At 41.2% G+C, this 27,959-nt stretch overlaps 1 protein-coding gene across 6 annotated transcripts in view; it reads left to right on the top strand.

The window, feature by feature from the left end:
* The window catches only part of LOC126092615 (reticulon-4-interacting protein 1 homolog, mitochondrial-like), a 152,002-nt gene that overhangs the window by 68,441 nt on the left and 55,602 nt on the right, over nucleotides 1-27,959 (top strand). For 3 of the 6 annotated variants that reach the window (XM_049908325.1, XM_049908329.1, XM_049908324.1), the window contains one exon: nucleotides 18,056-18,282. The exons of the other annotated variants lie outside the window; for them this stretch is intronic. In XM_049908325.1, coding sequence (XP_049764282.1) covers nucleotides 18,056-18,248 — 193 coding nt within the window. In that variant the 3' untranslated portion in view covers nucleotides 18,249-18,282. The remainder of the gene's footprint in view (nucleotides 1-18,055; nucleotides 18,283-27,959) is intronic. 6 annotated transcript variants of the gene reach the window in all.

The raw sequence follows: 27,959 nt of genomic DNA, 5'->3' as shown, positions 1-27,959 counted from the left end.
GGGTTCCTCCAAGCCATAATCCGTAGGTAGAGGTCATCCACTGCAGTAGTAGCCCTTAGGCGGCCTGAGCGATGCATGTCATCGACAGTTCCCGTCTCTCTCTATATGTCCTCCCTGTCTGAACAACATGCTCTGAGATGCCTGAACACTTCCCTTGTTGAGAGCCCTTCCTGGCAAAAAGTAACAATGCAGATGCGATCAAACTGCGTTATTGACCATCTAGGCATGGTTGAACTACAAACATCACTAGCCGTATACGACCTTCCTGGTGGAGTGACTGGAACTGATCAGCTGTCAGACCCCCTTTGACTAATAGGCGCTGCTCATGCATGGTTGTTTACATCTTTGTATGGGTTTAGTGACATCTCTGAACAGTCAAAGGGACTGTGTCTGTGATACAATATCCACAGTCAATGTCTATCTTCGGGAGTTCTGGGAACCGGTGTGATGCAAAACTTTTTTTGATGTGTATAATGTAATGTAATACACATCTTAATTTAACTGTGTGATCTTTTAGTGAAGCAGTAATACACAATATCTTCAGTGCATATCTGAACACAATACAGGCTACAAGAAGACTCTACTGAATACAATTCAGTGTATTTCTTTTTCCTCTCTGTTGACGTACCTCTCCCTCTGGATGGGCTGTGGCCAGAAGCAGTCATTTTACATACCATACTAGCTTCCAGCCATAAACAAACTACGATTTGTCATATCATACTTTCATCTGAAGAGGCTCAAACATGTTAGTAATAAAGTAGCATATAATCAACACTTGGTGGATGTTGCTCATTTATATCAAACTTACACATTTTATGTTTTCAAGTGAGAAGACTTTGCAAACCTTAATATCAACTACTGTATTCTTTGAATAATGTGAGATATTATGTTGCTGCCTCACAGTGGTGGTAGCTGTAACCAGTTCCTTTTTTCATAGTCTCTATTAATAATATTTCAATTGAACACCACTGCAGCTACTTGTGTGCCCCTAACCTACCCCAATAATACTTCTGGGAAATGGGACCTACAGTTTAATGTGGAATCTGAACCACACATCATTCCTAGTGAACCTCCACATTGTTGAGAGGTGAAGGCTATATTAAAAGCAAACTGGAACAATCTGTGCTCCAATCATCACTCAATTCTGTGACCTTCTGGTTTCCAGACAATCACTTCATCACTAGACTAAAAGGCTTGGCTCCATTTATTAAACCTGAATTCTTTTACTGGATTACCAGAAAACTAATTCAACCTGGCAATGAATCATTTAAACACATCTGTTTTGGTAACATTCCTCATGAGAGATATAGTTAGGTAATTATTCGCCCCCCCCCCCCCCCCCAACCCTTGAACCATAGACCGTGCCATTGGTGGGGAGGCTTGCACATCTCAGCGATACAAATAGCCGTACCGTAGATGCAACCACAATGAAGGGGTATCTGTTGAGAGGCCAGATAAACTTGTGGTTCCTGAAGATGGGCAGCAGCCTTTTCAGTAGTTGCAAGGGCAACAGTCTGGATGATTGACTGATCTGGCTTTGTGACATTAACCAAAACAGCCTTGCTGTGCTGGTACTGTGAATGGCTGAAAGGAAGGTGAAACTGCAGCTGTAATTTTTCTCAAGGGCATGCAGATTTACTGGATGGTTAAATGATGATGACGTCCTCTTGGATAAAATATTCCGAGGTAAAGTAGTCCCCCATTCGGATCTCCAGGCTGGGACTACTCAGGAGGACATTGTTATCAGGAGAAACAAAACTGGTGTTATATGGATTGGAACGTGGAATATCAGATCCCTTAAATGGGCAGGTAGATTAGAAAATTTAAAAAGGGAAATGGATAGGTTAAAGTTAGATATAGTGGGAATTAGTGAAGTTTGGTGGCAGGAGGAACAAGACTTTTGGTCAGGTGAATACAGGGTTATAAATACAAAATCAAATAAGAGTAATGCAGGAGTAGGTTTAATAATGAATAAAAAAATAGGAGTGCAGGTAAGCTACTACAAACAACATAGTGAACGCATTATTGTGGCCAAGATAGACACGAAGCCCATGCCTACAACAGTAGTACAAGTTTATATGCCAACTAGATCTGCAGATGACGAAGAAATTGATGAAATGTATGATGAGATAAAAGAAATTATTCAGGTAGTGAAGGGAGACAAAAATTTAATAGTCATGGGTGATTGGAATTTGAGAGTAGGAAAATGGAGAGAAGGAAACATAGTAAGTGAATATGGATTGGGGTAAGAAATGAAAGAGGAAGCCGCCTGGTAGAATTTTGCGCAGAGCATAACTTAATCACAGCTAACACTTGGTTCAAGAATCATGAAAGAAGGTTGTATACATGGAAGAACCCTGGAGATACTAGAAGATATCAGATAGATTATATAACGGTAAGACAGAGATTTAGGAACCAGGTTTTAAATTGTAAGACATTTCCAGGGGCAGATGTGGACTCTGCCCACAATCTATTGGTTATGAACTGTAGATTAAAACTGAAGAAACTGCAAAAAGGTGGGAATTTGAGGAGATGGGACCTAGATAAACTGAAAGAACCAGAGGTTGTAGAGAGTTTCAGGAAGAGCATAAAGGAACAATCGACAAGAATGGGGGAAAGAAATACAGTAGAAGAAGAATGGATAGCTTTGAGGGATGAAGTGGTGAAGGCAGCAGAGGATCAAGTAGGTAAAAAGACGAGGGCTAATAGAAATCCTTGGGGAACAGAAGAAATATTGAATTTAATTGATGAAAGGAGAAAATATAAAAATGCAGTAAATGAAGAAGGCAAAAAGGAATAGAAACGTCTCAAAAATGAGATTGACAGGAAGTGCAAAATGGCTAAGCAGGCATGGCTAGAGGGCAAATGTAAGGATGTAGAGGCTTGCCTCACTAGGGGTAAGATAGATACTGCCTACAGGAAAATTAAAGAGACCTTTGGAGAAAAGAGAACCACTTGTATGAATATCAAGGGCTCAGATGGAAACCCAGTTCTAAGCAAAGAAGGGAAAGCAGAAAGGTGGAAGGAGTATATAGAGGGACTATACAGGGGCAATGTTCTTGAGGACAATATTATGGAAATGGAAGAGGATGTAGATGAAGATGAAATGGGAGATATGATACTGCGTGAAGAATTTGATACAGCACTGAAAGACCTGAGTCAAAACAAGGCCCCAGGAGTAGACAACATTCCATTACAACTACTGATAGCCTTGGGAGAGCGAGCACTGACAGAACTTTACCATCTGGTGAGCAAGATGTATGAGACAGGCGAAATACCCTCGGACTTCAAGAAGAATATAATAATTCCAATGCCCGCATCTCGTGGTCGTGCGGTAGCGTTCTCGCTTCCCACGCCCGGGTTCCCGGGTTCGATTCCCGGCGGGGTCAGGGATTTTCTCTGCCTCGTGATGGCTGGGTGTTGTGTGCTGTCCTTAGGTTAGTTAGGTTTAAGTAGTTCTAAGTTCTAGGGGACTTATGACCACAGCAGTTGAGTCCCGTAGTGCTCAGAGGCAATACTGGCCCTATGACTTATCTTAGAAGATAGATTAAGGAAAGGCAAACCTATGTGTCTAGCATTTGTAGTCGTAGAGAAAGTTTTTGACAATGTTGACTGGAATATTCTCTTTCAAATTCTGAAGGTGGCAGGGGTCAAATAAAGGGAATGGAAGGTTTAATATTTTTGTGGGATCTAAAATTTAAAAACCTCTCTCACACCGGCCTGATTTAGCTTCACTGATCAGGATAGTAAAAAACATGCGTATATTAAGGGAATTTTCATTCACAAAGCAGGCTTATCACATTCACACAGTTCAATACTGCTCTGTCCTGATTAAATTGAGCTTAACTTAAATTCCATAAGGCAGTGAAGCAATTTCGAAGTCTCGGTGTGACGAAAATAGTCGGCCGGTGATCACATGGGGAAGACCAGAGATCTGCTGGTAAGACCGTGTTAGCCTATTTATTGGAAGTAATAAACTGGATTTCTTGAGCATACAAAACGGCAGGTTCGTCCAATGTAAATCAGACGTTCCCACTGATCCCGTGCAACACAGTGTAGTAAGCAGACACTGTCAATAATAATCAGTTAAATAATACGCGAACACACTTACTTTTGTTTAGTTCATGTATTAAATTCCTTCTCATACAGAATCTCATCAAGATGACGACTAGCTCAACAATACATACATATACATCTTCTTTCTTTCCTGGCTAATCTGCAAGATCTCAATCCTTCTTTTCATTAGGGCTTAAAACTACTTTGCATTGATAATCATTGTATGTTAAAGTTTAGGAATCGGTAAGATAAGAAGAGATATTTCGAGATATGTACTGAGTTATATAATTTATAAAAAATTTCTGAAAATATCGTTGAGAGACCCCTGCAAGAGACATTACAAAGGCTATTTACAATTTGTACAGAAACTCGATGGCACTTATAAGAGTCAAAGGGCATGAAAGGGAAGCAGTGGTTAGGAAGGGAGTGAGACAGGGATGTAGCCTATCCCCAGTGTTATTCCATGTGTATATTGAGCAAGCAGTAAAGGAAACAAAAGAAAAATTTGGAGTAGGAATTAAAATCCATGGAGAAGAAATAAAACTTTGAGGTTTGACCGATGACATGGTAATTCTGTCAGAGACAGCAAAGGACCTGGAAGAGCAATTAAACGGAGTGGACAGTATCTTGGAAGGAGGATATAAGATGAACATCAACAAAAGCAAAATGAGGATAATGGAATGTAGTCGAATTAAATCAGGTGATGCTGAGGGAGTTAGATTAGGAAATGACAGACTTAAAGTAGTAGATGAGTTTTGCTATTTGGGGAGCAAAATAACTGATGATGGCCAAAGTAGACAGGATGTAAAATGTAGACTAGCAATGGCAAGAAAAGCATTTCTGAAGAAGAGAAATTTGTTAACATCAAGTATAGATTTAAGTTTCAGGAAGTCTTTTCTCAAAGTATTTGTATGGAGTGTAGCCATGTATGGAAGTGAAACATGGACAACAAGTAGTTTAAACTAGAAGAGAAACGAGGCTTTCAAAATGTGGTGCTGCAGAAGAATGCTGAAGATTATATGGATAGATCGTGTAACTACTGAGGAGGTACTGAATAGAATTGGGGAGAAGAGGAATTTGTGGCACAACTTGACTAGAGAAAGGGATTGGTTGGTAGGACATGTTCTGAGGCATCAAGGGATCACCAATTTAGTATTGGAGGCCAGTGTGGAGGGTAAATATCGTAGAGGGAGACCAAGAGATGAATTCACTGAGCAGATTTGGAAGGATGTTGGTTGCAGTAGGCACGAGATGAAGCAGCTTGCACAGTATTGGGTAGAATGGAGAGCTGCATCAAACCAGTCTCTGGACTGAAGACCACAAAAACATTAACAAAAATTAGTTGTTTTTTTCAGCCACAGATCATTTTACAATGATATTTGACATGTCAGGTTAACTAACAATAGAAGTTAACAAATCTGCAGGCATATAATTCTTTATATGTCTAGTTAATCCCAAAAGTAATTATTTACTATTTATTGACAGCACATCATGACTCATTGCTGACATTCCAAAATTAATGTTATACTAATTCATATCTCAGTATGAGTCACTGCTCACACTGTACACTCCCACACAATTCGTTCAGCTGACATCAAGACCATGAGGATACTCCTGCCTCTCCATTACATTCATTATTTGTTCCCATTTGTTAGTTTGAAAAACTGAGTCATAATCTCTACATATTTAGGAAATAATGAGATCGGGAAGCTGAAAGATGATAAGGACCTTCCATCGCAGGTGCTGGGTTTACAAATTTGCGGTAAAGTGCATTGCAGTCTGAAAGTATGTTGTGAATGACAGAGAGGTTTGATTGTTAAACTGTTATCAAAAGCTTTATCATCATTCTATATAATCCTTCCTTGTATTATGCATATTAGTCAAGAAGAAAGCTTTAATTGTCTTAAAACAAACTGATTTTTGCTATCTCTTTCATTTCTGTGTGCAATTTATTGTGCAGTTTGATTTCTCAGTATGTATAGGTTGAGTCTGGTTCATGTTCCACACTCATCGATAGAGCTATTAGTGTAATATTTACTTTTCTTAATATGTGTAATGGATTGACAGATGCAAACAGATGGTTCAGTTAGAATCCCCAACTGTTTAAACAGCATTTTACGATGAGCCTGAATATTGTTTGCAGTTAATTTAAGAGTGAAGGTAACAATTTGCTGAGTAGTATGGACATTGAGTCATCAACAGACACTCCCCTGGAGATAACTGGTAAATAGATAATGGTGACCATTGGAAGTAGGAAGTGGACCCCAACGTCAGTATACACAGGCACAAAATACGTTGTCTTATCAGGAAATTCTCCAGTGGGCACACAGACGTGATGAGCTATTTTACTGCGCTGACACTGAATGCATGCACAAGCCTACTCATCACAATTCTTCTGGAAACCAGGCCAGACAAAACATGTTGACACCAGGTGAGTCGATGCTCTGATTCCAGAGTGATATAGGCTGTGGAGGCTATTGAAAGCACATCTGCAGAACAATGTGACAGAAACAGGGGAGATCTTCCACTGGAAATGTCAGACTGTAGTTTGACATCAAAACCAGAAACATGACAAGTTGTAATTGAGGGCTGGACAATACATTGTGCAGTAGCTTCTGAAGTTGCTCATAGAATCCTTTCCTTTATGAACCAAGTAAAACCAACAAAATTTGTCACACTGTAAACCCAGGACAGACAGTCAGTGACCACATTGTTTATGCCATAAATGTGGCAGATATCAGTGCTGAATTGAGTAATAAATTGCAGGTGGTTGTACTGCTGTGGTGAACATATGTTATTTTTCTTTCTGAAGGTATAGATAAGCAGCTTGTGATTGTTAAAGACCGCAAGTTGTCTGGCCTCCAACTGTGGTTAAAAGTATATGATTGCTTCATACACAGACAAAATCTCACTATAATACACACACTATTTCCATTGAGAAGTGGAGATCTTTTGCCAGAAAAAGGCAAGTGTTTGCCAAGTACCATCGAATTGTTGCTGCAGCACAGCACCAGTAGCTGTCTGACTGGCATCAACTACTAATGTGAGTGGTGCATCCAGTGCAGGGTATGCTTGGAGTACAGCATTTTCTAGGCTTTGCTTTGCTCATTAAAAGCAGAGCTCATCTCATCTGGATAGGTGATTTCCCCTTAGTCTTGGATCTAGTGAGAGCTGCAGTAAAGAGGTTCTCACAACTCGGGTGAGTGGGGCAGATGTCGCCTGTAAAAAGTCAGCATCCCCAAGAAAGAGGAGGAGCAGAAATTCTCCAAGCATGTCCGACGTTACCTGAATGATGCTATTCTAGGACATTGGATTGGAAGAGGAGGAGCAGAAGATGAACTTCATCGCAGTGACCTCCCAAATCTCCAGACCTCACTCCTTGTGACTTCTCTGTGGGGTTGTGTAAAAGACTGCATTTTTATCTTCCCATATGCCTGATGCTTTTGATAGTCTGTGACATTGTGTTGCTGAAGCTGTGAATTCGATAACAAGAGACTAGTTGCTTTGTGTGTGGCAGGAAATGAGCCACTATTTTTATATTTGTGATGGTGCTCAAATTGAATGCTAAAAATTTGAACTTTTCTCTTTCCGAACATTGGAATTGTATTTCTATCTTTTGTAGTTTGGAAGCAGTAAATGTCTGAAATCTGTTCCTTATTTTTGAATAGCTCATTATAGAGATGCTGAGAGACTGTTTATCAGTCAGATGCACCTATGTACAACTACTGCTGCTGTTTAGATAGGTTCAAGGTGAGGTGCACTTATGTGCCTGATTTCCAAATTTCTGGTGTCGTAGGTGACTGATCTCTGCCTTAGAACCAACAAGTTCATTCTGGAACAACTGCAGAATTTTGTACAGTAATATACAGTAATAACCTTGATCCTTGCTGTAACTGCATGGAGCCACCAGTTACTCATTTGGCTAGCCAGAATGTCCACCTTGTCTGACAGGCAATCATATTCTGCCCACATCACTGTCGATAAAGAGGCTCTGTTGCATGGCGTTGCTAAAGTACTGATTGATGGTGGCATGATTGCATCTTGAATCCTTTCAGCCAGATCTGTGGCAACATCTAAGGCCATTTCCGTCTGAGATGCCATTATGGTTTTAACATGAGCCAGAAGATGGCTACGTCAGATAGTGTGTAGTAACATGTCAAGTGCCATTTCCACGTCAATTTTACTACACAGGAGCGTCAGGTACTGCGACGTCTTCCTGTCGGCGATGTCTTCTTGCATTAACACTTGACTCTGTTTTCAGCTTCCACTATGAATCTAGTGCAGAATGTGCTGTGATGACATCTTAAACTTTGGCCACATAGTGGTGGTTGAGCTGACTGACCACTAGAGCAAACTTCGTGCAATCTGTGGTTCTTTCTGTGAAAACTAGAGAGCTGGATTGTGAGTCCAGAATGGCGGTAATCACATGGCAAATCATGACACTGTCAGACCTACAGTGACCATGGAGTCTTGCCGTTTAGTAGTTTGAAAACTCTGTGGTCAGTCACAACTATATTTCTTCTTGTAGTATCTGTAAGCTTTATCATGTTGCGATCACCAGTTGCCAGAAGAACTTATGCGAGTGTTCAAGTAATCAGCCATTATAGCACACAGCTTTATTGGCATTCTAACCCTAAATAATATAAGATTTGTTTTGATAAGAAGCAAGACAATGAGTGCTGTAAATTGTATTAAAAGTCACTGTACTGTTGAAACAGACTTCACAAATGGTGAAATGAACAGCATGGAAGCAATTCTCTTCAGCATGCCACAATAGATTTGTGGACACAACACAGTTGGTACGGACAATTTCTCGCAGCATAGAAAACAATCTTCTTTAGAATTTTTGCTTTAAAAATTAATGAATGCAATGTGAGATCTGTCTTCAGGAAGATAAAGAAGTTCTCACTCTTTCATCACATGATGCATCATTAAACAAAACAACTGCTGATGCTGAATCAAGAGTGTCTGTGGTGGGGCCTGCGGGCTAATTTACAGCTTTGATATACAGTAGGTGACTGTCTTATTTGTTGTAATTCCATACCTCCTCTTATTCAATCTAACTATCAAATTCTCCACATTCTTCTGTAGCATAATATTTATAAATACTCTTACATTTATATTGGATGTTAATAAATTTCTCCTCTTCAGAAATGCTTTTCTTGCTGTTGCCAGTCTGCATTTTATATCCTCTCTACTTCCACTATCATCAGTTATTTTGCTGCCAAAATAGCGAAGCTCGTCAACTATTTTTTGTCTCATTTCCTAACACAAATCTTTCATCGACACCTGATTTAATTTGACTACATTCTGTTACCCTCATTTTACTTTTATTGGTATTCATCTTATAACCTCTTTTAAGATACTATCCACTCTGTTCAACAGTTCTTCCAACTCCGTTGCTATCTCTGAGAAAATTACAATGTCACCCGCAAACCTGAAAATTTTTATTTTTTCTCCCTGAATGTTAATTTTTCTTTCCGTATTGAATAATATCAGGAAGAGGTTACAACCTTGTATCACTCCCTTCTCAACTGCTGCTTCAGATTCATGTCCTTTGACTTACATAACTGCAGTCAAGTTTCTTTAAAAGTTGTAGATAACTTTTTGCTCTTTTATTTACCTCTGATGCCTTCAGAATTTCAAAGCGCGTATTTTAGAGAGCCTTGTCGAAAGCACCTAAATCTCCAAATGCTGCAAACATAAGTTTGCCTTTAGAATAGCTTTGTGTGCTTCTACATTTGTCAGGAACTGAAGCTGATCTTTGCCAAGGGCAACATTTCCCAATTTTTCCATTCTTTGTAAATAATTTATGTCAGTATTTTGCAACCATGACTCATTAAACTATGGACTGGTAATATTCACAGCTTTCGGCTCCTGCCTTCTTTAAGTCTTGAATGTGTTTCACTGTCTTGCATACCAAGTGGAATAGTTTTGTCATGGCTGGCTCTCTCAAGGATCCCAGCAATTCTGGGGGACTGCCATCAACTCTTGCAGATTTTTTTCAACTCAGGGCTTTCAGAGCTGTGTTAAATTCTTGTTGCAGTACTTATCTCCTGTCTTATTTTCCTTTACTGCCTCTTTCCTTCATTTCCCTTGTATAGCTCTTCTATGAATTACTTCCATCTTTCAGCTTTCTTTCTTAGTACTGATTTGCCATGTGAGCTCGTGATATTCATAGTTACTTCTCATTTCTTCGAAGGTATCTTTAACTTTCATATAAGCAGTATCTATCTTCCCCTAGTCATTCATGTTTCCACAACTTCCCATTTCTCCTCTAGCCAGTCCTGCTTTACCAGTTTGCACGTCCTGTCAGTCTCATTCTGAACAATGGGAAGTCCAGGATGGAATAACAACAGTATTATGATTGCTACTCATCACATAGGGAAGACACTGAGTTGCAGACAGGCACAGTTAAAAGACTACTAACAATTTAAGCTTTTGGCCTAAAGACCTCCTTTGGATATAGAAAATACACACACATTCACAAAGTACAACTTACACACACATGACCACAGTCTCCAACCTCTATGGCGTTACTGCGGACTGGAACTGCATCTGACTTAAGCAGCAATCTGGGTGGATTGTGCAGATGGGGAGGAGGTATGAAGGTATGTGTGAGTGTGTGTGTATGTGTGTGTGTGTGTGTGGGGGGGGGGGGGGGGTAATACATACAGCAAATGAGGAATGCAGCAAATTATGGAGGTTATGTTGCAAGTGTTAATCTGAGATGAAGAGATTAGTACAGGAGAGGAAATCATGGTGGGCTGCTTCAAACCATTCGGAAGACTAATGATATTTAAAGAAGGAAGCACAGGGTCGGGATGCTGTGCTGGGGAGGGGTGGTGTGGTGTGTGGGGAACAGAAGAGGAAGAGGGGAGAGAAAAGAAGGGGAAAAGACTATTGGGTGCATTAGCAGAAGAGAAGGGGAGTGTATTGCTTGAGTGGGAGCAGGGAAGAGGATAGACAGGTGAATGATGGGACTAACGAAGGTTGAGTCCAGAGGGATTGCAGGAACAAAGGATATGTTGTAGGGAGGGTTCTCAGTGCATGGTTCAGAAAAGCTAGTGTTGGGAAGAATGGATCCAGATGTTGCAGGATGTGAAGCACTCACTGAAGTGAAGCATGTCCTGTTGGACAGCTTACTCAACAACTGGGTGGTCTAGCTGACTCTTGGCCACAGCTTGGCGGTTTCCATTCATGCAGATAGACAGCTTGTAATTGTCATGCCCTTATAGAAAGCAGCACAGTGGTTGCAGCTGCCTTTGTAGATGACTTGGTTCTTTCACAGGTAGCCCTGCCTTTGATGGATACGACAAGGCTTCCGCAAATGTGCTCTACGAGCAGATGGTGAGTGCAGACCTGCAAGCATTGAGTACTGCTCTCCCTCCATTGTCATGGCTCTCCATCCATTGTCATGAGGAACAGGTGCAGGATGTATGGAGACTTATTTAAGTGAGGAAATTAATCCTGGGGAAAATTATTGTATAAATCTATAATGACTTAATATTCCCTGTTGCACCACAGATTAGTTACTTGAAACTTGGGTACAGGAAACTTTTTAATTTTCCCATTTAGTTGCACTACGAATTCTGATTTATATCCTAACATGACTGATGCTTTGTCTGTAGAGTAGTTGCAGCATTGTGGGGAGTGAGGGCAATGCATACGCACATGATGTTGTGACAATATGGAAGAGGCGCCAACTCTGAAACAGGGGAGAGTCAATTTTGACAACAGCACCATCTAATAGTACGAGGGTTGCCCAGTAAATAATGCCCCATATTTTTTTTCTCCGAAATAAAAAATATTAGAAATGTGACACTTTAGGTGCGAGTTATTTGAAGTTTCCCGCGTGTGTACGCAAAGTTTCAATTTCCTCCGACAGAGAGCGGTGGTGTAGGAATGTTCTAAAATGGCATCTGCAGGTGACATCCGTCATAAACAACGTGCAGTGATTGAATTTCTCGTAGCAGAGGAAGAAACCGTGGGCAATATTCATAAACGCTTGTGCAAAGTCTACGGAACATCTGCAGTCGATAGGAGTACTGTTGGTCGCTGGGCACAGAGGGTGAAAGCATCAGAGGGCGGTGCTGCGGAGCTCCGAGATTTGCCGCGGTCGGGAAGGCCTCCCACGGCTGTCACGCCTGACATGTTGCAGCGGGCTGATGTTCTCATTCGACGGGATCGACGCATTACGACTCGACAATTGGCACTGGAGTTGTCAGTAAGCAAAGGAAGTGTGGATGTGATTATCAATCAGCTTGGATACTCAAAAGTGTGTGCAAGATGGGTTCCTCGGTGTCTTACTGTCGATCACAAATCCCAAAGAAAAGACATTTCTTTCGATTTGTTGCGACGCTTTCACGTTGACGGGGAGGCCTTTTTGTCACGGATTGTGACAGGTGATGAAACTTGGGTGCATCATTTTGAGCCCGAAACAAAAAGACAATCGATGGAATGGCGTCATGCTTATTCTGCACAGAAGAAAAAATTCAAAACAGTTCCTTCAGCCGGAAAAGTCATGATGACTGTGTTTTGGGATTGCGAGGGCGTAATTCTCATTGATGTGATGCCAAAAGGCAGTACCATTAATTCAGAGGCTTATGTCAAAACATTAGACAAACTTAAGCAGCGCTTCCGGCGCCTTGGGTGTCATGTTAACCCACAGGATGTTTTGATTCAGCATGATAACGCTCGTCCTCACACAAGTTTGAGGACTTGTGAACACATCACGAAACTGGGTTGGATAGTGTTACCCCATCCACCCTACAGCCCCGATTTGGCTCCTTCAGACTTTCACTTGTTTGGGCCAATGAAGAATTTCATTCATGGAAAACGTTTTGCCGATGACGAAGAAGTGATTCACGAAGTGACAACCTGGCTCCGTAGGCAGAGTACAGATTTTTACCGGCAGGGAATACACGCTCTTGTGTCTCGCTGGAAAAAGGCCGTCGAACTTGAAGGAGATTATGTGGAAAAATAAAGCAAGTAGACAAAACATCAGTCTTTCACATATGTAAATTTGATTGTTGTGGAATAAATACTTCTGGAGAAAAAAAATATGGGGCATTATTTACTGGGCAACCCTCGTAGTAATGGCAACATAACAATGTCTTTGCATTTCAATCTGCAGTGTGAAGAATTTTACCTTTTCACCCACAAAAATGGGTTTACTCATGAGCAAGAACCTAAACAGATCCGAGTGCCCATGCTCAAAGTCAGCAAGTTGTTAAGCCCTGTAACAGGAGATGCCTGTGACAGGACTGTAGTAGGTGGTGGTGGGAGGATGTATGGAACAGATATTGGATCTAGGTCTATCGCAGGGATGTGAGCCATAAGGCAAGGAGTTGGGGGCAGGGGATGGGGGGGGGGGGGAGAGTAGGGATGGATAATGATGTTGCATAGGTTTGGTTGGTGGCAGAATACCACTGCGGGGAGGCGGAGGTCAGTTGGACATTGCTCAAATCAGGGCACAGTGAAAGTTAGATGGTGGGTGTGTGGGAGGTTATAGGGGACTGGAGAGACAGGGCTTGGGAGATCTGATTCTGAATGAGGTTGGGAAGATAATTTTGGTCTCTAAAGGCCTGAATGCAACTCTTGCCATGTTTGGAAACAGGCTCCTTGTCACTACAGATTTGACACAACAGGTGGCTAGGCTATGTGGAAGGGACTTCTTGGTGTGAGATGGATGTCTGTTGGCGAAATGGAGGTATTATTGGACAGGTATGATGTGGACAGAGGTTCTAAAGTAGCCATCCTTGAGGTGGAGGTCAACATCGAGGAATGTAGCTTGTTGGGTAGAGGAGGACGAGGTGAAGCAAATGGGGGGAGAAGGTGTTGAGGATCTTGAGGAATGTGGGTAGGTGGATCTCACTCTCAGTACAGATCACAAAGATGTCATCAATGATTCTGAGTGGTTGGGAAGGATTCATTTGGATGGTCCAGGAATAGGTTGGCATAAGATGATGCCGTATGGGTGCTTATTGCTGTATCATGGATCTTTTTTAGGTGATGCCTTCAAAGGCATATGTTTGAGAGAAAGTTTCCATCCCTGGAGTTCAGGGAAATGAGTTCCATTTGGGAGGCTTCAATGGCCCATGTGGTGTAGCAGTCAGGTAGGTTCCTTGACCAATGATACAAAGATTCTGTTTACTTTTTGACAAGTTATATTTACAGTCTGCATTGTTACTTTTATTGCATTGTTAAAAGAGATCCATTTAATCTTAAAATTTGTTGGGAGAGTTGCTAAGAAAGTCTCTATAGAATCTATATTATGTCTTGTATTGTCGTAACATGATTTTATTAATGGCTGCAAATGTCATGAAAGAGTAAATGTACTACCAAGGGAGAGTTTTTGAAGAGGAGCTGTTTGTCAGCTGTATGGTTACTGTCACACAATTTCTTATTGACCAATTGTAGATACATCCTTCAGGGGCTTTAACTTCATTTACTGAAAAGTCTATCCAGTAGGACAACAAAGACTGGAAGTATGCAAAATAAATTACCATATTTTATGCAGTTTAAGAAATTTGACAGATACTGGTAAGTACAGTGCAGTGATCAATTTATTATTGTGTTGTTTCCATTTCAGTTTGTTATTCACAGTGATGTCAATAAATTTTAGGTATGGGATCATTTAGTATGTGACCACTAATGTTTAACTCCCTTTCCCACATGTTAATCATTATATGCATCTCAATTGTGAGTGTTGATATTTTTAACAACCGTTTATGTATTTGATGAATTATTCATGAATGCCAAGAGTTGGAACAGATCAAGGTTGTCATAAGTGACATTCTTGTATTCTGAGTCTAGTTTTATTCCCATGGTTAAAGTGGGGTTGTTATTGTTGTTGTTGTTGTTGTGGTCTTCAGTCCTGAGACTGGTTTGATGCAGCTCTCCATGCTACTCTATCCTGTGCAAGCTTCTTCATCTCCCAATACGTACTGCAGCCTACATCCTTCTGAATCTGCTTAGGGTATTCATATCTTGGTCTCCCTCTATGATTTTTACCCTCCACGCTGCCCTCCAATACTAAATTGGTGATCCCTTGATGCCTCAGAACATGTCCTACCAACCGATCCCTTCTTCTTGTCAAGTTGTGCCACAAACACCTCTTCTCCCCAATCCTATTCAATACTTCCTCATTAGTTATGTGATCTACCCATATAATCTTCAGCATTCTTCTGTAGCACCACATTTCAAAGGCTTCTATTCTCTTCTTGTCCAAACTATTTATCGTCCATGTTTCACTTCCGTACATGGCTACACTCCATACAAATACTTTCAGAAACGACTTCCTGACATTTAAATCTATACTCGATGTTAACAAATTTCTCTTCTTCAGAAACGCTTTCCTTGCCATTGCAAGTCTACATTTTATATCCTCTCTACTTTGACCATCATCAGTTATTTTGCTCCCCAAATAGCAAAACTCATCTACTACTTTAAGTCTGTCATTTCCTAATCTAACTCCCTCAGCATCACCTGATTTAATTCGACTACATTCCATTATCCTCATTTTGCTTTTGTTGATGTTCATCTTATATCCTCCTTCCAAGATACTGTCCACTCCGTTTAATTGCTCTTCCAGGTCCTTTGCTGTCTCTGACAGAATTACAATGTCATCGGCGAACCTTAAAGTTTTTATTTCTTCTCCATGGATTTTAATACCTACTCCGAATTTTTCTTTTGTTTCCTTTACTGCTTCCTCAATATACAGATTAAATAACATCGGGGAGAGGCTACAACCCTGTCTCACTCCCTTCCCAACCACTGCTTCCCTTTCATGTCCCTCGACTCTTATAACTGCCATCTGCTTTCCGTACAAATTGTAAATAGCCTTTCGCTCCCTGTATTTTACCCCTGCCACCTTCAGAATTTGAAAGAGATTATTCCAGTCAACATTGTCAAAAGCTTTCTCCAAGTCTACAAATGCTAGAAACGTAGGTTTGCCTTTTCTTAATCTAGCTTCTAAGATAAGTCGTAGGGTCAGTATTGCCTCACGTGTTCACATATTTCTATGGAATCCAAACTGATCTTCCCCGAGGTCGGCTCCTACCAGTTTTCCCATTCATCTGTACAGAATTCGCGTTAGTATTTTGCAGCCGTGACTTATTAAAGTGATAGTTCGGTAATTTTCACATCTGTCAACACCTGCTTTCTTTGGGATTGGAATTATTATATTCTTCTTGAAGTCTGAGGGTATTTAGCCTGTCTCATACAGTTTGTTCACCAGATGGTAGATTTTTGCAGGACTGGCTCTCCCAAGGCCGTCAGTAGTTCTAATGGAATGTTGTCTACTCCCGGGGCCTTGTTTCGACTTAGGTCTTTCAATGCTCTATCAAATTCTTCACGCAGTATCATATCTCCCATTTCATCTTCATCTACATACTCTTCCATTTCCATAATATTGTCCTCAAGGTCTTTCAATGCTCTATCAAATTCTTCACGCAGTATCATATCTCCCATTTCATCTTCATCTACATCCTCTTCCATTTCCATAATATTGTCCTCAAGAACATCGCCCTTGTATCGTCCCTCTATATACTCCTTCCACCTTTCTGCTTTCCCTTCTTTGCTTAGAACTGGGTTTCCATCTGAGCCCTTGATTTTCATACAAGTGGTTCTCTTTTCTCCAAAGGTCTCTTTAATTTTCCTGTAGGCAATATCTGTCTTACCCCTAGTGAGGTAAGCCTCTACATCCTTACATTTGCCCTCTAGCCATGCCTGCATAGCCATTTTGCACTTCCTGTCGATCTCATTTTTGAGACGTTTGTATTCCTTTTTGCCTGCTTCATTTACTGCATTTTTATATTTTCTCCTTTCATCAATTAAATTCAATATTTCTTCTGTTAACCAAGGATTTTAATTAGCCCTCGTCTCTTTACCTACTTGATCCTCTGCTGCCTTCACCATTTCATCCCTCAAAGCTTTCCATTCTTCTTCTACTGTATTTCTTTCCCCCCATTCTTGTCAGTTGTTCCTTTATGCTCTTCCTGAAACTCTCTACAACCTCTGGTTCTTTCAGTTTATCCAGGTCCCATCTCTTCAAATTCCCACCTTTTTGCAGTTTCTTCAGTTTTAATCTACAGTTCATAACCAATAGATTGTGGTCAGAGTCCACATCTGCCCCTGGAAATGTCTTACAATTTAAAACCTGGTTCCTAAATCTCTGTCTTACCATTATATAATCTATCTGATATATTCTAGTATCTCCAGGGTTCTTCCATGCATACAACCTTCTTTCATGATTCTTGAACCAAGTGTTAGCTATGATTAAGTTATGCTCTGCGCAAAATTCTACCAGGCGGCTTCCTCTTTCATTTCTTAGCCCCAATCCATATTCACCTACTATGTTTCCTTCTCTCCCTTTTCCTACTCTCAAATTCCAATCACCCATGACTATTAAGTTTTCGTCTCCCTTGACTACCTGAATAATTTCTTTTATCTCATCATACATTTCATCAATTTCTTCATCATCTGCAGAGCTAGTTGGCATATAAACTTGTACTACTGTTGTAGGCGTGGGCTTTGTGTCTATCTTGGCCACAATAATGCGTTCACTATGTTGTTTGTAGTAGCTTACCCGCACTCCTATTTTTTTTATTCATTATTAAACCTACTCCTGCATTACTCCTATTTGATTTTGTATTTATAACCCTGTATTCACCTGACCAAAAGTCTTGTTCCTCCTGCCACCGAACTTCGCTAATTCCGACTATATCTAACTTTAACCTATCCATTTCCCTTTTTAAATTTTCTAATCTACCTGCCCGATTAAGGGATCTGACATTCCACGCTCCGATCCGTAGAACGCCAGTTTTCTTTCTCCTGATAACGACATCCTCTTGAGTGTCCCCGCCCGGAGATCCAAATGGGGGACTATTTTACCTCCGGAATATTTTACCCAAGAGGACGCCATCATCATTTATCCATACAGTAAAGCTGCATGCCCTCGGGAAAAATTACGGCCGTAGTTTCCCCTTTCTTTCAGCCGTTCGCAGTACCAGCACAGCAAGGCCGTTTTGGTTAATGTTACAAGGCCAGATCAGTCAATCATCCAGACTGTTGCCCCTGCAACTACTGAAAAGGCTGCTGCCCCTCTTCAGGAACAATACGTTTGTCTGGCCTCTCAACAGATACCCCTCCGTTGTGGTTGCACCTACGGTGGGGTAGGGTGTCGTTAATGCACAGATACTGCAATTTCTAGTACAATTTATGGTATGTACATCTAAAGGCTTTGATATGAACACACAATATCATTATGCAGTAATTTTACTTGTTCATGTCTGCTTAACTTTCAGATACTGCTTTTTCTGGAGATAGTTTTGTATAGAAGCCATACATTGAGGAAGTAATAGCAGTTTCTCTCATACTCATTTATTACCATTCTGTTTTAGTCACTTTTCTGAAATTGCTGAAAAAGCTTGGAACTGGTTCTGTGATCATTGTTTTTTTTATGTCTCTTTATATACAGGATGGTCACAAACAGTATGAAAAGTTTGTAAGGTTGTTACAGGATAGGTTGTGCTGAGAAATAAATGTTAAGAAAAAGATTTGATGTGCTGCACTGTTTCTGAGTTAATTAGCATTGGAGTTAGCCAACCAGGCCATTGTGCACGCAAATTCAAGTTGCCCACCAGAGATGGTGTTGCCAAACGTGTTGTTCATTTGATTTCCTAAAACCAAACAAGAGAGCAATTCAATACTGGACATGGGATGGTAGTAAGAATCGAACCCAAGCCAGAGGCTGTGCAGTCTGCCGTGCTACCACTTATGCTATGAGGACGACTGACACTAACTGAATCTGGCAGACTACATGAATTTCTTTGTGAAATGGCCTGATTGGCTAGCTTCAAAGCTAATTAATTTGGAATATTGAATTTTTTCTTAATAATTATTTCTCAGGACTATCTACTCTGCAACACCCTTACAAGCTTTTCACATTGTTTCTGACCACTCTGTATATCAGCTTTACTATTACATATTCCATCGATTCAGCAGAAAATTTTAATAGTACATTAGAAACAGTTGTTTAGTGAAACATATTACAGCTTTTCAGTGTTCTGGTTACTTTTTTCTTTATTTATGTAGTGTCTGTATGTTTGAAGCTGCAATCTGTTGACGATGCATGTGGTGTCTGCCTGTGTAGATACAGCACTTCCGTATTTTCTTTTTGTAGGAAAGTTCTGGTAGAATGTAAATACTTTTGTATTAAAGGAGACCACTCACTGAAAAGCAGAGATGTTGACTCGTCAGTAGGCACACACTAAAAGAAAGAAAACTTGCGCTAGCTTTCGGAGTAATCCTTTTTCAAGCTAGAGTCAAATACACACAGAAAATACATTCACATTCACACACATACACATGTGCTCATATGCACTCCTATGCCCCTTCATGGCACTGGCTGGACGTACAGTATGCATTTTGGCAGTTGTAGTAGGTTGGGTTGGGTAAAGGGAAAGAGAGGTAGGAGGCAGGGAGAGGAGTTGCAGGTGGGTGGCTAGCGACTCGGCAGAAGGCAGCCAGCTTGCTGGCTAGGAATGAGGAAGGGTTGGCAGGAACATGGGCCAGGCATGTAATGCACAGTTGTCAGAGCCAGTGGGGAGCCGCTCAAGCTGAAGGTTATACCAGGACATGAAGCTGGGAGGGGGTTACAGCATGGAAGAAGGGGAAACTGTTGGATGAAAGGTGTGGGGACAGTCAGGCACTGGAGATTGAGGACAGGATGATTATGGGAGTGAAGGATGTAATGCAAGGATAACTCACATCTTTGAAGTTCAGAGAAGCTGCTGGTGGATGGAAGACTCCTTGTGGCCTGGGTTGTGAAGCAGCCATTGAAATTGAACATGTTATGCTTAGCTTCATGTTGTGCCACCAGGTAGACTGGTCCACCCCTATGCCACTCCCACTCCCAACCCCATGCCACAGGCATCATATTCCTGTGGAAGACCAAGGTGCAAGACTTGTTGAATCCATACATCCAGAACTTCTTACTCCAACCCCATCACAGGCTTATCCTATGCCATCAGAGAGGCCACGTGTGAAAGCAGCCATATCATATACCAACTCTACTGCAAACACCGCACAGCTTTTTATGTCAGAATGGCTACTAACCAGCTGCCCAACAGGATGAATGGGGCACCACCAAACTGTTGTCAGGAACAGAGTTGACCACCTAGTGGCAAAACATTCAGCTGAGCATAACATGCTCAATTCCAAAGGCTGCTTCACAACTCGAGATCTGGATCCTTCCCTCCGTCACCACTATGTTCTCTGAACCATGCAGATGGGAGTTATCCTTGCGGCATGTCCTTCACTCCCGTAATCGACTTGGCCTCAATCTCTGGTAACCCACTGTCCCCATATGCTCCACCCAACAGTTTCCACTTCCTCTGTCCTGAAAGCTCTTCTCCATTCATCTCTCCATGTCACCTTCAGCATGCACCGCTCCCCACTGGCTCTGAAACCCAGGTATCACATGCTTAGCCTGTGTACCTGGCACCCCTCCCTTCCTCATTTCTAGCTGGAAAACCAGCTGCCTTCCACCAAGCCACTAGCCAACCCCCCCCCCCACCATTCCACCTTCCCCCCCTACCACCCCCCACCCCTACCACCTTCCCCCCCCCCCCCCCCCCAAAAAAAAATCATCTGCCTGTCTTCTGTTGCTATCTTCCTCTACCCACATTACCCGACACAACCACCATCACAACCTAGTCCACCTGCCGAAATGTAATGTGCATCCAGCTGGAGCTACGTAAGGGCATAGGATTGAATGCCTGCATGTGTAAATGTGAATGTGTTTCCTCTGTGTTTGTATTCTAGCTCAGAGAAGGTTTACTCTGAAAGCTAGTAAGTTTTCTTTCTTTTTGTGTGTGCCTATCGATGACTTGATGCTTCCGTTTTTCACAATGTCGAATCAAGACATCTTTCAGCCATCTAAATTTCCAATAGTTATTTTGAGCAACCAGTTTCGGCATTATATTACATCATGTGCAGGCTCCATGACTGACATGTAGGAACATTCCCACCTCTAGTCCATACAGAATAGGAGCCAGCATTCAGTGACTGGTATCCATAGATCTGGGGATACCAGTCATTGATTGTTGGCCCCTAGACTTCTGCCTTTCGGTGAGTTGTCTCATTTAGGCTTAAGTATTAATACATCTGCATTTGATTTTTTATTATAAATTCCTATGCTTTCTGTCACTCTATGTGTACACTGAATGTGATAGCTATTGATTTGACTCTATCATCATCGTGTCACAGTTGTTGACACCTTTTTAATTATTTTGTGCACAGTGCATGCTTTTTGATCGATGGATATAGCATGGAGCATTTGACGATGCCTTTAGTAATGTTATTCTAGATCAGACACTATCCTGAATCAAACATGGCTTGCTCTCTTCGTGGTACAAGATACTTTAATTCCAGGTGTTATCCATCTTGTTTTGGTACTTCAGCTGAATGTTAATTCAATCTCTAAAAATCTGAGTTTTTATTTATGGCCTCTTTGTAAAATATTTTCCTTTTATTACCTAAACCTAAGTGATGAAACTGTTTTTTTTTTTTTACCATCACAGTCAAATAAAGGATTTATTATTGCATTTGAATGTAACTTCTGAAACAAACAGTGGAAACTCAGGATAGCAATATCTACAGTCTAGGAAAAGACAGATTGCTACTTACCATAAAGAAAACAGGCACAATTAAAGGACACTTATATATAGCTTTTGGCCACAGCCTATGCCGGAGTTGATGGCCGTGTGGGTACGAGGCGTGTTTGCTAGTGTGTGTGTGTGTGTGTGTGTGTGTGTGTGTGTGTGTGTGCGTGCGTGTGTGTGTTTTACTGATGAAGGATGTGGCCAAAAGCTATATGTAAGTGTCTTTTAATTGTGCCTGTCTGTAACTTGACAGGTCTTCTTTACAGTCACTGGTAATATGTCTTTTCCAGCATTGTTAACTTATGAAACAGTTGATTCTAAAAACTAGTTGTTAGTGACTCAAACTGTACACACATGAGTAGGTTGGGGATTTTGTTGTGGGAAATTAGATGTCCTCAGTGTGTAGTCTCTCACATAAATTCAACATTTAATTATTTGTAAACAATGAATCCTCCTTTAATTACATATGACCATAAGATTTAACATTTAATCTGTGAGTACTCCATACTTGTCTGTTTCCATATCCTCTATTAGACCATAAAATTAAACAGGCTTTTAAACCTGTACTTAATGCTCAGTATTCATTTTTGGATATTAATAGAACAATATGTGCTGTAGAAAACACACACACACACACACACACACACACACACACACACACACACACACACACAAAGAAGAGTAAAATGTTCCAGATGAATCAGCAGAATGAACTTTCAGTGAGACCCTGCAAAAACTTGAAATTCAACCATATTTTTAATTTATATATCTCTGCAACCCACTCCAGTTCTTCCTGTTTGGTGACTAGTACCTAGAGGTTCCTGCTGTGTCTCAAATATTATTAACATAAAAGTTTTACTTTAATTTTAAATCAGAGTGACTTAATAGCAGATTGCATTGCAAGAAGAGAAAAATAAAAAAAATTATCCATGATTACTGAAATGCTTAAGAAGTACTCTATGAGTGCTAAATGAGGAAGACATTATGGAAAATTAACGCAGATGATAACATACGTGAAACAGGTAGACATTCATCCTTCTGCAGGCTTTTCTTTTCACTTAAAAGGATACATTAAGGAGGATTGTTAAAAGGAGAGAGTGAAAGGAATTTAAATTGATTACCTATTCACTAAAAAGCTGGGTGGGCAGTTTTTCAGATATTCGCATATCCTACAATGGGTATTGTTTAATAATGCAAGGGCAGTATAAAAAGATTTTTTAGACTGGAAAAGTCATTGATTACTCACAGACCTTTGATATGTAGTTTTCTTCTTTTCTCAACCCTCTTACAATGTAGAAACTTCATAATGAATATAATTGGCCTCCCATGTCTGCCACAACACTCCCAGTGCTAATTGAGAGTCATCAGCAAAACAGAAATGCCTCAGATTTCTCTTTTAAATTTCCAAGTGTTTTCATGAAAAAACATCAGTTTGTTTATATTTGAGGCAGAAGCAGTAAATCAGTCTTAATGTAAGCAGTGATTTTCATTTTATCAAAATCATTGTTGCACTTCTTACATGACATTGATAACAACTTGACAAAAATTGAACCTTAAAAAGTTCTGTGTCATCTCATTGCCACTGTAGACTCTTGTTGCACCTTGGGGAACAAGGAGAGCATGTTGTTTGGTGGTTGGTATCCTCTTTCTACAACAAAACTGAACACATGTGTTAACAAGGTTTTTTGTTAACATAAACAGAGAGCTACTTATTTTTAAGCAAATTGTTGTGGTACAAACTCTTCCATAATAGTCCACATTAGCCCCACTGCTGGTGAAGTACAAGTTCTGCTATAAAAACTACACACTCTCATAGCCAGTGACATGAACCAACAGACGCCAACTAGAATAGTGACTGAGCTAGTAACTGAGCTGACTGCGACTGATTCTGTCTGTGACTGGCCTGACTGTCTGTGACTGGTTGGGCCCTCCATTGTGCACCGGCAATCTAAATACTTGCGGTCGAGAGGGTGTTGGTGGCGCATTGCTTGCGAGTCTGTCTTTGGCCTCTCTGCTGTTAGGCGCACTTGCTCCAGCCCCTACTATTGATCTTCTCACAACCTCTTTGCTGACCAGTGTGCTGGTGACATCTTACACCAGCACATTCCTCTCCCCCCACCCCAAAATGCCACAGCACTATCCTGTAGGGAGGCTGCAAAGGACATTGGTGAGGGAGGCACGACACAGGACATAGAGATAAGCCGGGAGCTGTAGCTGTGGAGGATGGCATACTCCTGATTATACCCCGTCATCTGGCTTGCAAGGCAATAAGAACATCCTCTGGAAAACTGCTGCCACAGCACCTGTCCAGACCTGAGGGCATGTCGTGGGGCGATGATGGCGGACCTGCAATCAAATACGTAGAAGAGCCAATGCATTCCTGGATCATGCCTCTCTCCCAGTGCCCACAGTTGCCATAAACCCTGAAAAGAACAAGACCATGTGGCGCAAAGCAATACTTGTGACCATTGGTGGTGCCAGACACTGTGTTGGATGTAGCGAGTGTAGCAGTGTCCGATGGCGGTGGTCACGCACACGTTCCATTGGTGATGGTCCGTCTTGTGGGTGGGAGCGATAGGAGGTGAGAAATAGTTGCAGCACCTGTCCCCAAATGTGGGTGGTGCGTAGCTTGGCCATCTGTTGTTTGAAAGTGTGTTCAAAGCATTCTGCTTCTCTGTTGGACCACGGCTGAAACAGAGCACTTGTGAGATGACGGATGCCATTCCGTTCACAAGACTGTTCAAAATCATGTGAAGTGAACTGTTGTCTGCTGTTCAACGATGCAAAAATTGAGGACAACGCTTGAATGGTGCTATGTGATGTGGTAGAGTTCATAGGCACTGCAAATGGGAACATGCTAAAAGAGTCTACCACTATGATCCAATGAGTGTTCCAAAATGGTCCTGCAAAGTCTATGTGCACTTGTTACCATGGCAATTGAGACTTAGGTTTAGCTGAGAATGTCTGTGGCAGAGCTGATTGGTACTCCATGCATGCGTAACATGGTGACACCATCTGTTCAATGTGGGCGTCCATGCCTTGCCAAGTACAATGCTGTTGTGCTAACTGTTTAGTGCAAAAATTCCCCAACATACTTGGTAGAGCAATTGCAAAACATCCTTTTGCAATACTTTGGGAATAAGCACATGTGATTGTCCACTGTCATTCTGAACTAGAATCACACCCTGTACAATTGTAAGGTTATGCCGATGAGCTAAGTATCGGCACACAACTGAGTTCTGGATACTGTTCAATTAATGAGGGCACAACATGCAAATGTAATGAAACAAAATCTTGAAACATGGGTCTTCTTCCATGTCCTATGCTATTTTTCTGTAGTACAAGGGAAAAGATTTCAGCAATTCAGAGTCCTGCACATCGATTTGGCAACAAGATGTGGCAGATGCACAAAAATCAGAGTCTGGGCCAATCAGAAGGTGAAATAGGGTGAGTGCATTGCCATGATTTGCCATAGGTCTGTACACAATTTCATCCTGATACTGCGAAAGCAACAAAGCTCAGCATTGCAATTTTTGAGGAACCGGCTTTGACAGATGAAACAAGGGCTGCAAAGGCGTTGTGATCTGTCACTAAATAGAACTTGCAACCATACAAATAGTGATGGAAATTTGTCACACTATACAAAACAGCGAGAGCCTCTTTTCAGGACGTGAATAACTGCTCTGAGTTTATGTTAACAACTTTGAGGCAAAAGCTATAGGTCTGTCTCTTGTACCAATTCTATTCGAAAGCACAGAACCGATTCCCTAGGAAGAAGAGTCAACTTGCAAAACTACTGGCTTGGCAGGGTCAAAATGCACTAAACTTCTGTCACAAAATAAAGCATTTTTGAGTTTCCGAACTGCAACACAAAAGGTACATTTTTATGATGCAAGCGATGCAACGGAGTCACGATCTGAGCAGCATTCGGTATGAACCGAATGTAGTATGTCATCGTGCCTAGTACTGACTGCAGTTCAGACACATTTTAAGGAACAGGCAGGTCACAGATTACTAGCAAATAAGATTGGAGGGGGTGCACATGCTAACTCTTTATCACATGACCTAAGTACTGAAGTTCAGTTTGAAAAAAATCACACTTTTTGAGACGATGCTTGAGTCCTGCTTCTGACAATACTTGAAAAAGGGTGTGCAAATTGGCAATGTGCTCCTCTGGTGTACAGCCTGAGATGACCGTGTCATCAAGGTAGTTTGAGCAAAATGGCATCTTTGCAGTCAGCTGTTCCAAGTAATGTTGAAAAATGGTGGGTACAGAAGCTCTGCCGAAGGGCAAACGCAAATACTTGAACAGTCCTAAGTGTATATATACAACAAACACTTTCTGAGATTCTTCATCCAATGGAATTTGCAAATAGGCATCACGCAAATCTATCTAAGGAAAGTAACGTCCTGCACCAAGCCTGTCCATGAGTTCCTCTGGGCGAGATAATGGATAAGTGTCAACTATTGTCCGTGGATTAAGTACGGACTTGAAGTCAACATAAAAGTGGATGCGACCAGAAGGCTTAGGCAACAAAATGAGAGGACTTGCCCACTGACTACCTTGAATCAAAGCAATTACTCAATTATCTTGCAATTCTTTCAATTCACTGGCTACTTTGTCTCTTAAACCAATTGGAACAGTGTGGGCCTGAAAAAACTTAGGCTGTGCATTGTCTTTCAGTGTAACGTGTGCTATGAAACTATTGGCTTTTCCCATTCCTTCTGAAAATAGTTCAGGAAATTCTTTAAGCAAGCTAGCGACACTGTCATTTGGTGTGAAAGCCGATATGGAAAGTACGTTCACATGGATGCTAAGCCCAAACAAATCATAGGTATCTAAACCGAAAATGTTCTCTCTGTGTCTTGATTTTAGGTATGTCCTCTCCATTGTAAACAGTGAGGTGCTTGCTAGATTTAAAAAGGCATGGTGAGCCTAACTGTTCGCACGTGGCACGATTAAGCAAAGTAACTGAGGCACCTGTGTTTAACTGAAAGTTCACAAAACGCCCTGTAATGATACAAATAGTTTGTTAGAACATTGTTGCACAGCACTAGGGCAAGAAAGAGGCACAACCTTAATCTTACTTTTGTCAGAACCTGTTGTAGGTTTGGAAAACACAAAGTTCACTGCATGTGCAGGAACCTGTTTTTTTCTGAGAGCAGGCAAAATTGGTGTTTTTGTGTTGTTGCAAACAAACTGCTTGGACATGGCCTGTTTTTCCACAAGTGTAACACGTTGTGGCACGTGATGGGCAATCCTGTCTTTTATGGCGAGCAAAACATCCAGGGCAAGACTTCACTAAATTCACATGTCTACTTGGCTGTCCACACAGCTGTGTACGCACTTGTTGTGGCTGCTTGGGATGGTCAGAAGAGGGGCTACTCGAACCAACAAATCTGGGCCTGGTCAAACTTATTGGCTGCTATGACACCCGAATCGTATTGCTCTAAGATGTGCAATACTTGAGGAAGTGACAGATCAGAATACTTTAAGATCAGTTCCCATATTCTGCTAACTGGGTCATTGAATGTTATTGCATCCCTAATCATTAAATCATTGTAAAAGTTGCCACAACTACACTTAGATATACACTTTCTAGACATGCCATCAATTCTGTGTACCACTGATGGTACATCTGTTCTGGCTTTTTCTGCAAACGAAGAAACTGATATCTGGCTGGAACTACTTGGACTTGCTGGTCATAGTACTGAGTTAATGCAGCAATTACTTTGTTCTAACTGATTTTGTCAGGAGATGCCATTGGAAATAGTTTTTGTATTAACCTGAACAATAGGGACCCCCAATCGAAAGAAAGTATTGTAGCTATACAGTGCCTTGAACACAATGAACGTGAAAGTGTGCTTGGAACTGCTTTAGGTATTCAAGCCATTTCTCTTCTGTGCCGTTAAATTTCCGGAACGTAGGTATGCTGGTTGGCAGCACTTGTTGGGCTGGTCATTTGCGGTTGTGCTGGCGACACAGCTTGTGTAGGCAGTAGTTGTGGTACCGTCATCAGTAAGGCCACAATTTGTTGATTCTGAAAATGAAAATCTTGTGTTAGATCTATCACATTGGTCATCTGCAGCTGAGGCACAGGGTAGGGGGTGGAGGGAACAGGATAACCATGGTTTACACAAATACATTATAGCAAAAAAGCAAGCAAAGCCTCTGAAAAGAGAAATTTGATTGGTTCTGCAGCTTCCCTCCTGGAATACATGCAAGAACACAAC

Source organism: Schistocerca cancellata, chromosome 7, assembly GCF_023864275.1.
Source record: "Schistocerca cancellata isolate TAMUIC-IGC-003103 chromosome 7, iqSchCanc2.1, whole genome shotgun sequence".
NCBI classification, from domain to species: Eukaryota; Metazoa; Arthropoda; class Insecta; order Orthoptera; family Acrididae; genus Schistocerca; species Schistocerca cancellata.
Note: the sequence above shows the minus strand (reverse complement) of the source record. Positions and strands in the feature narration are given on the sequence as shown.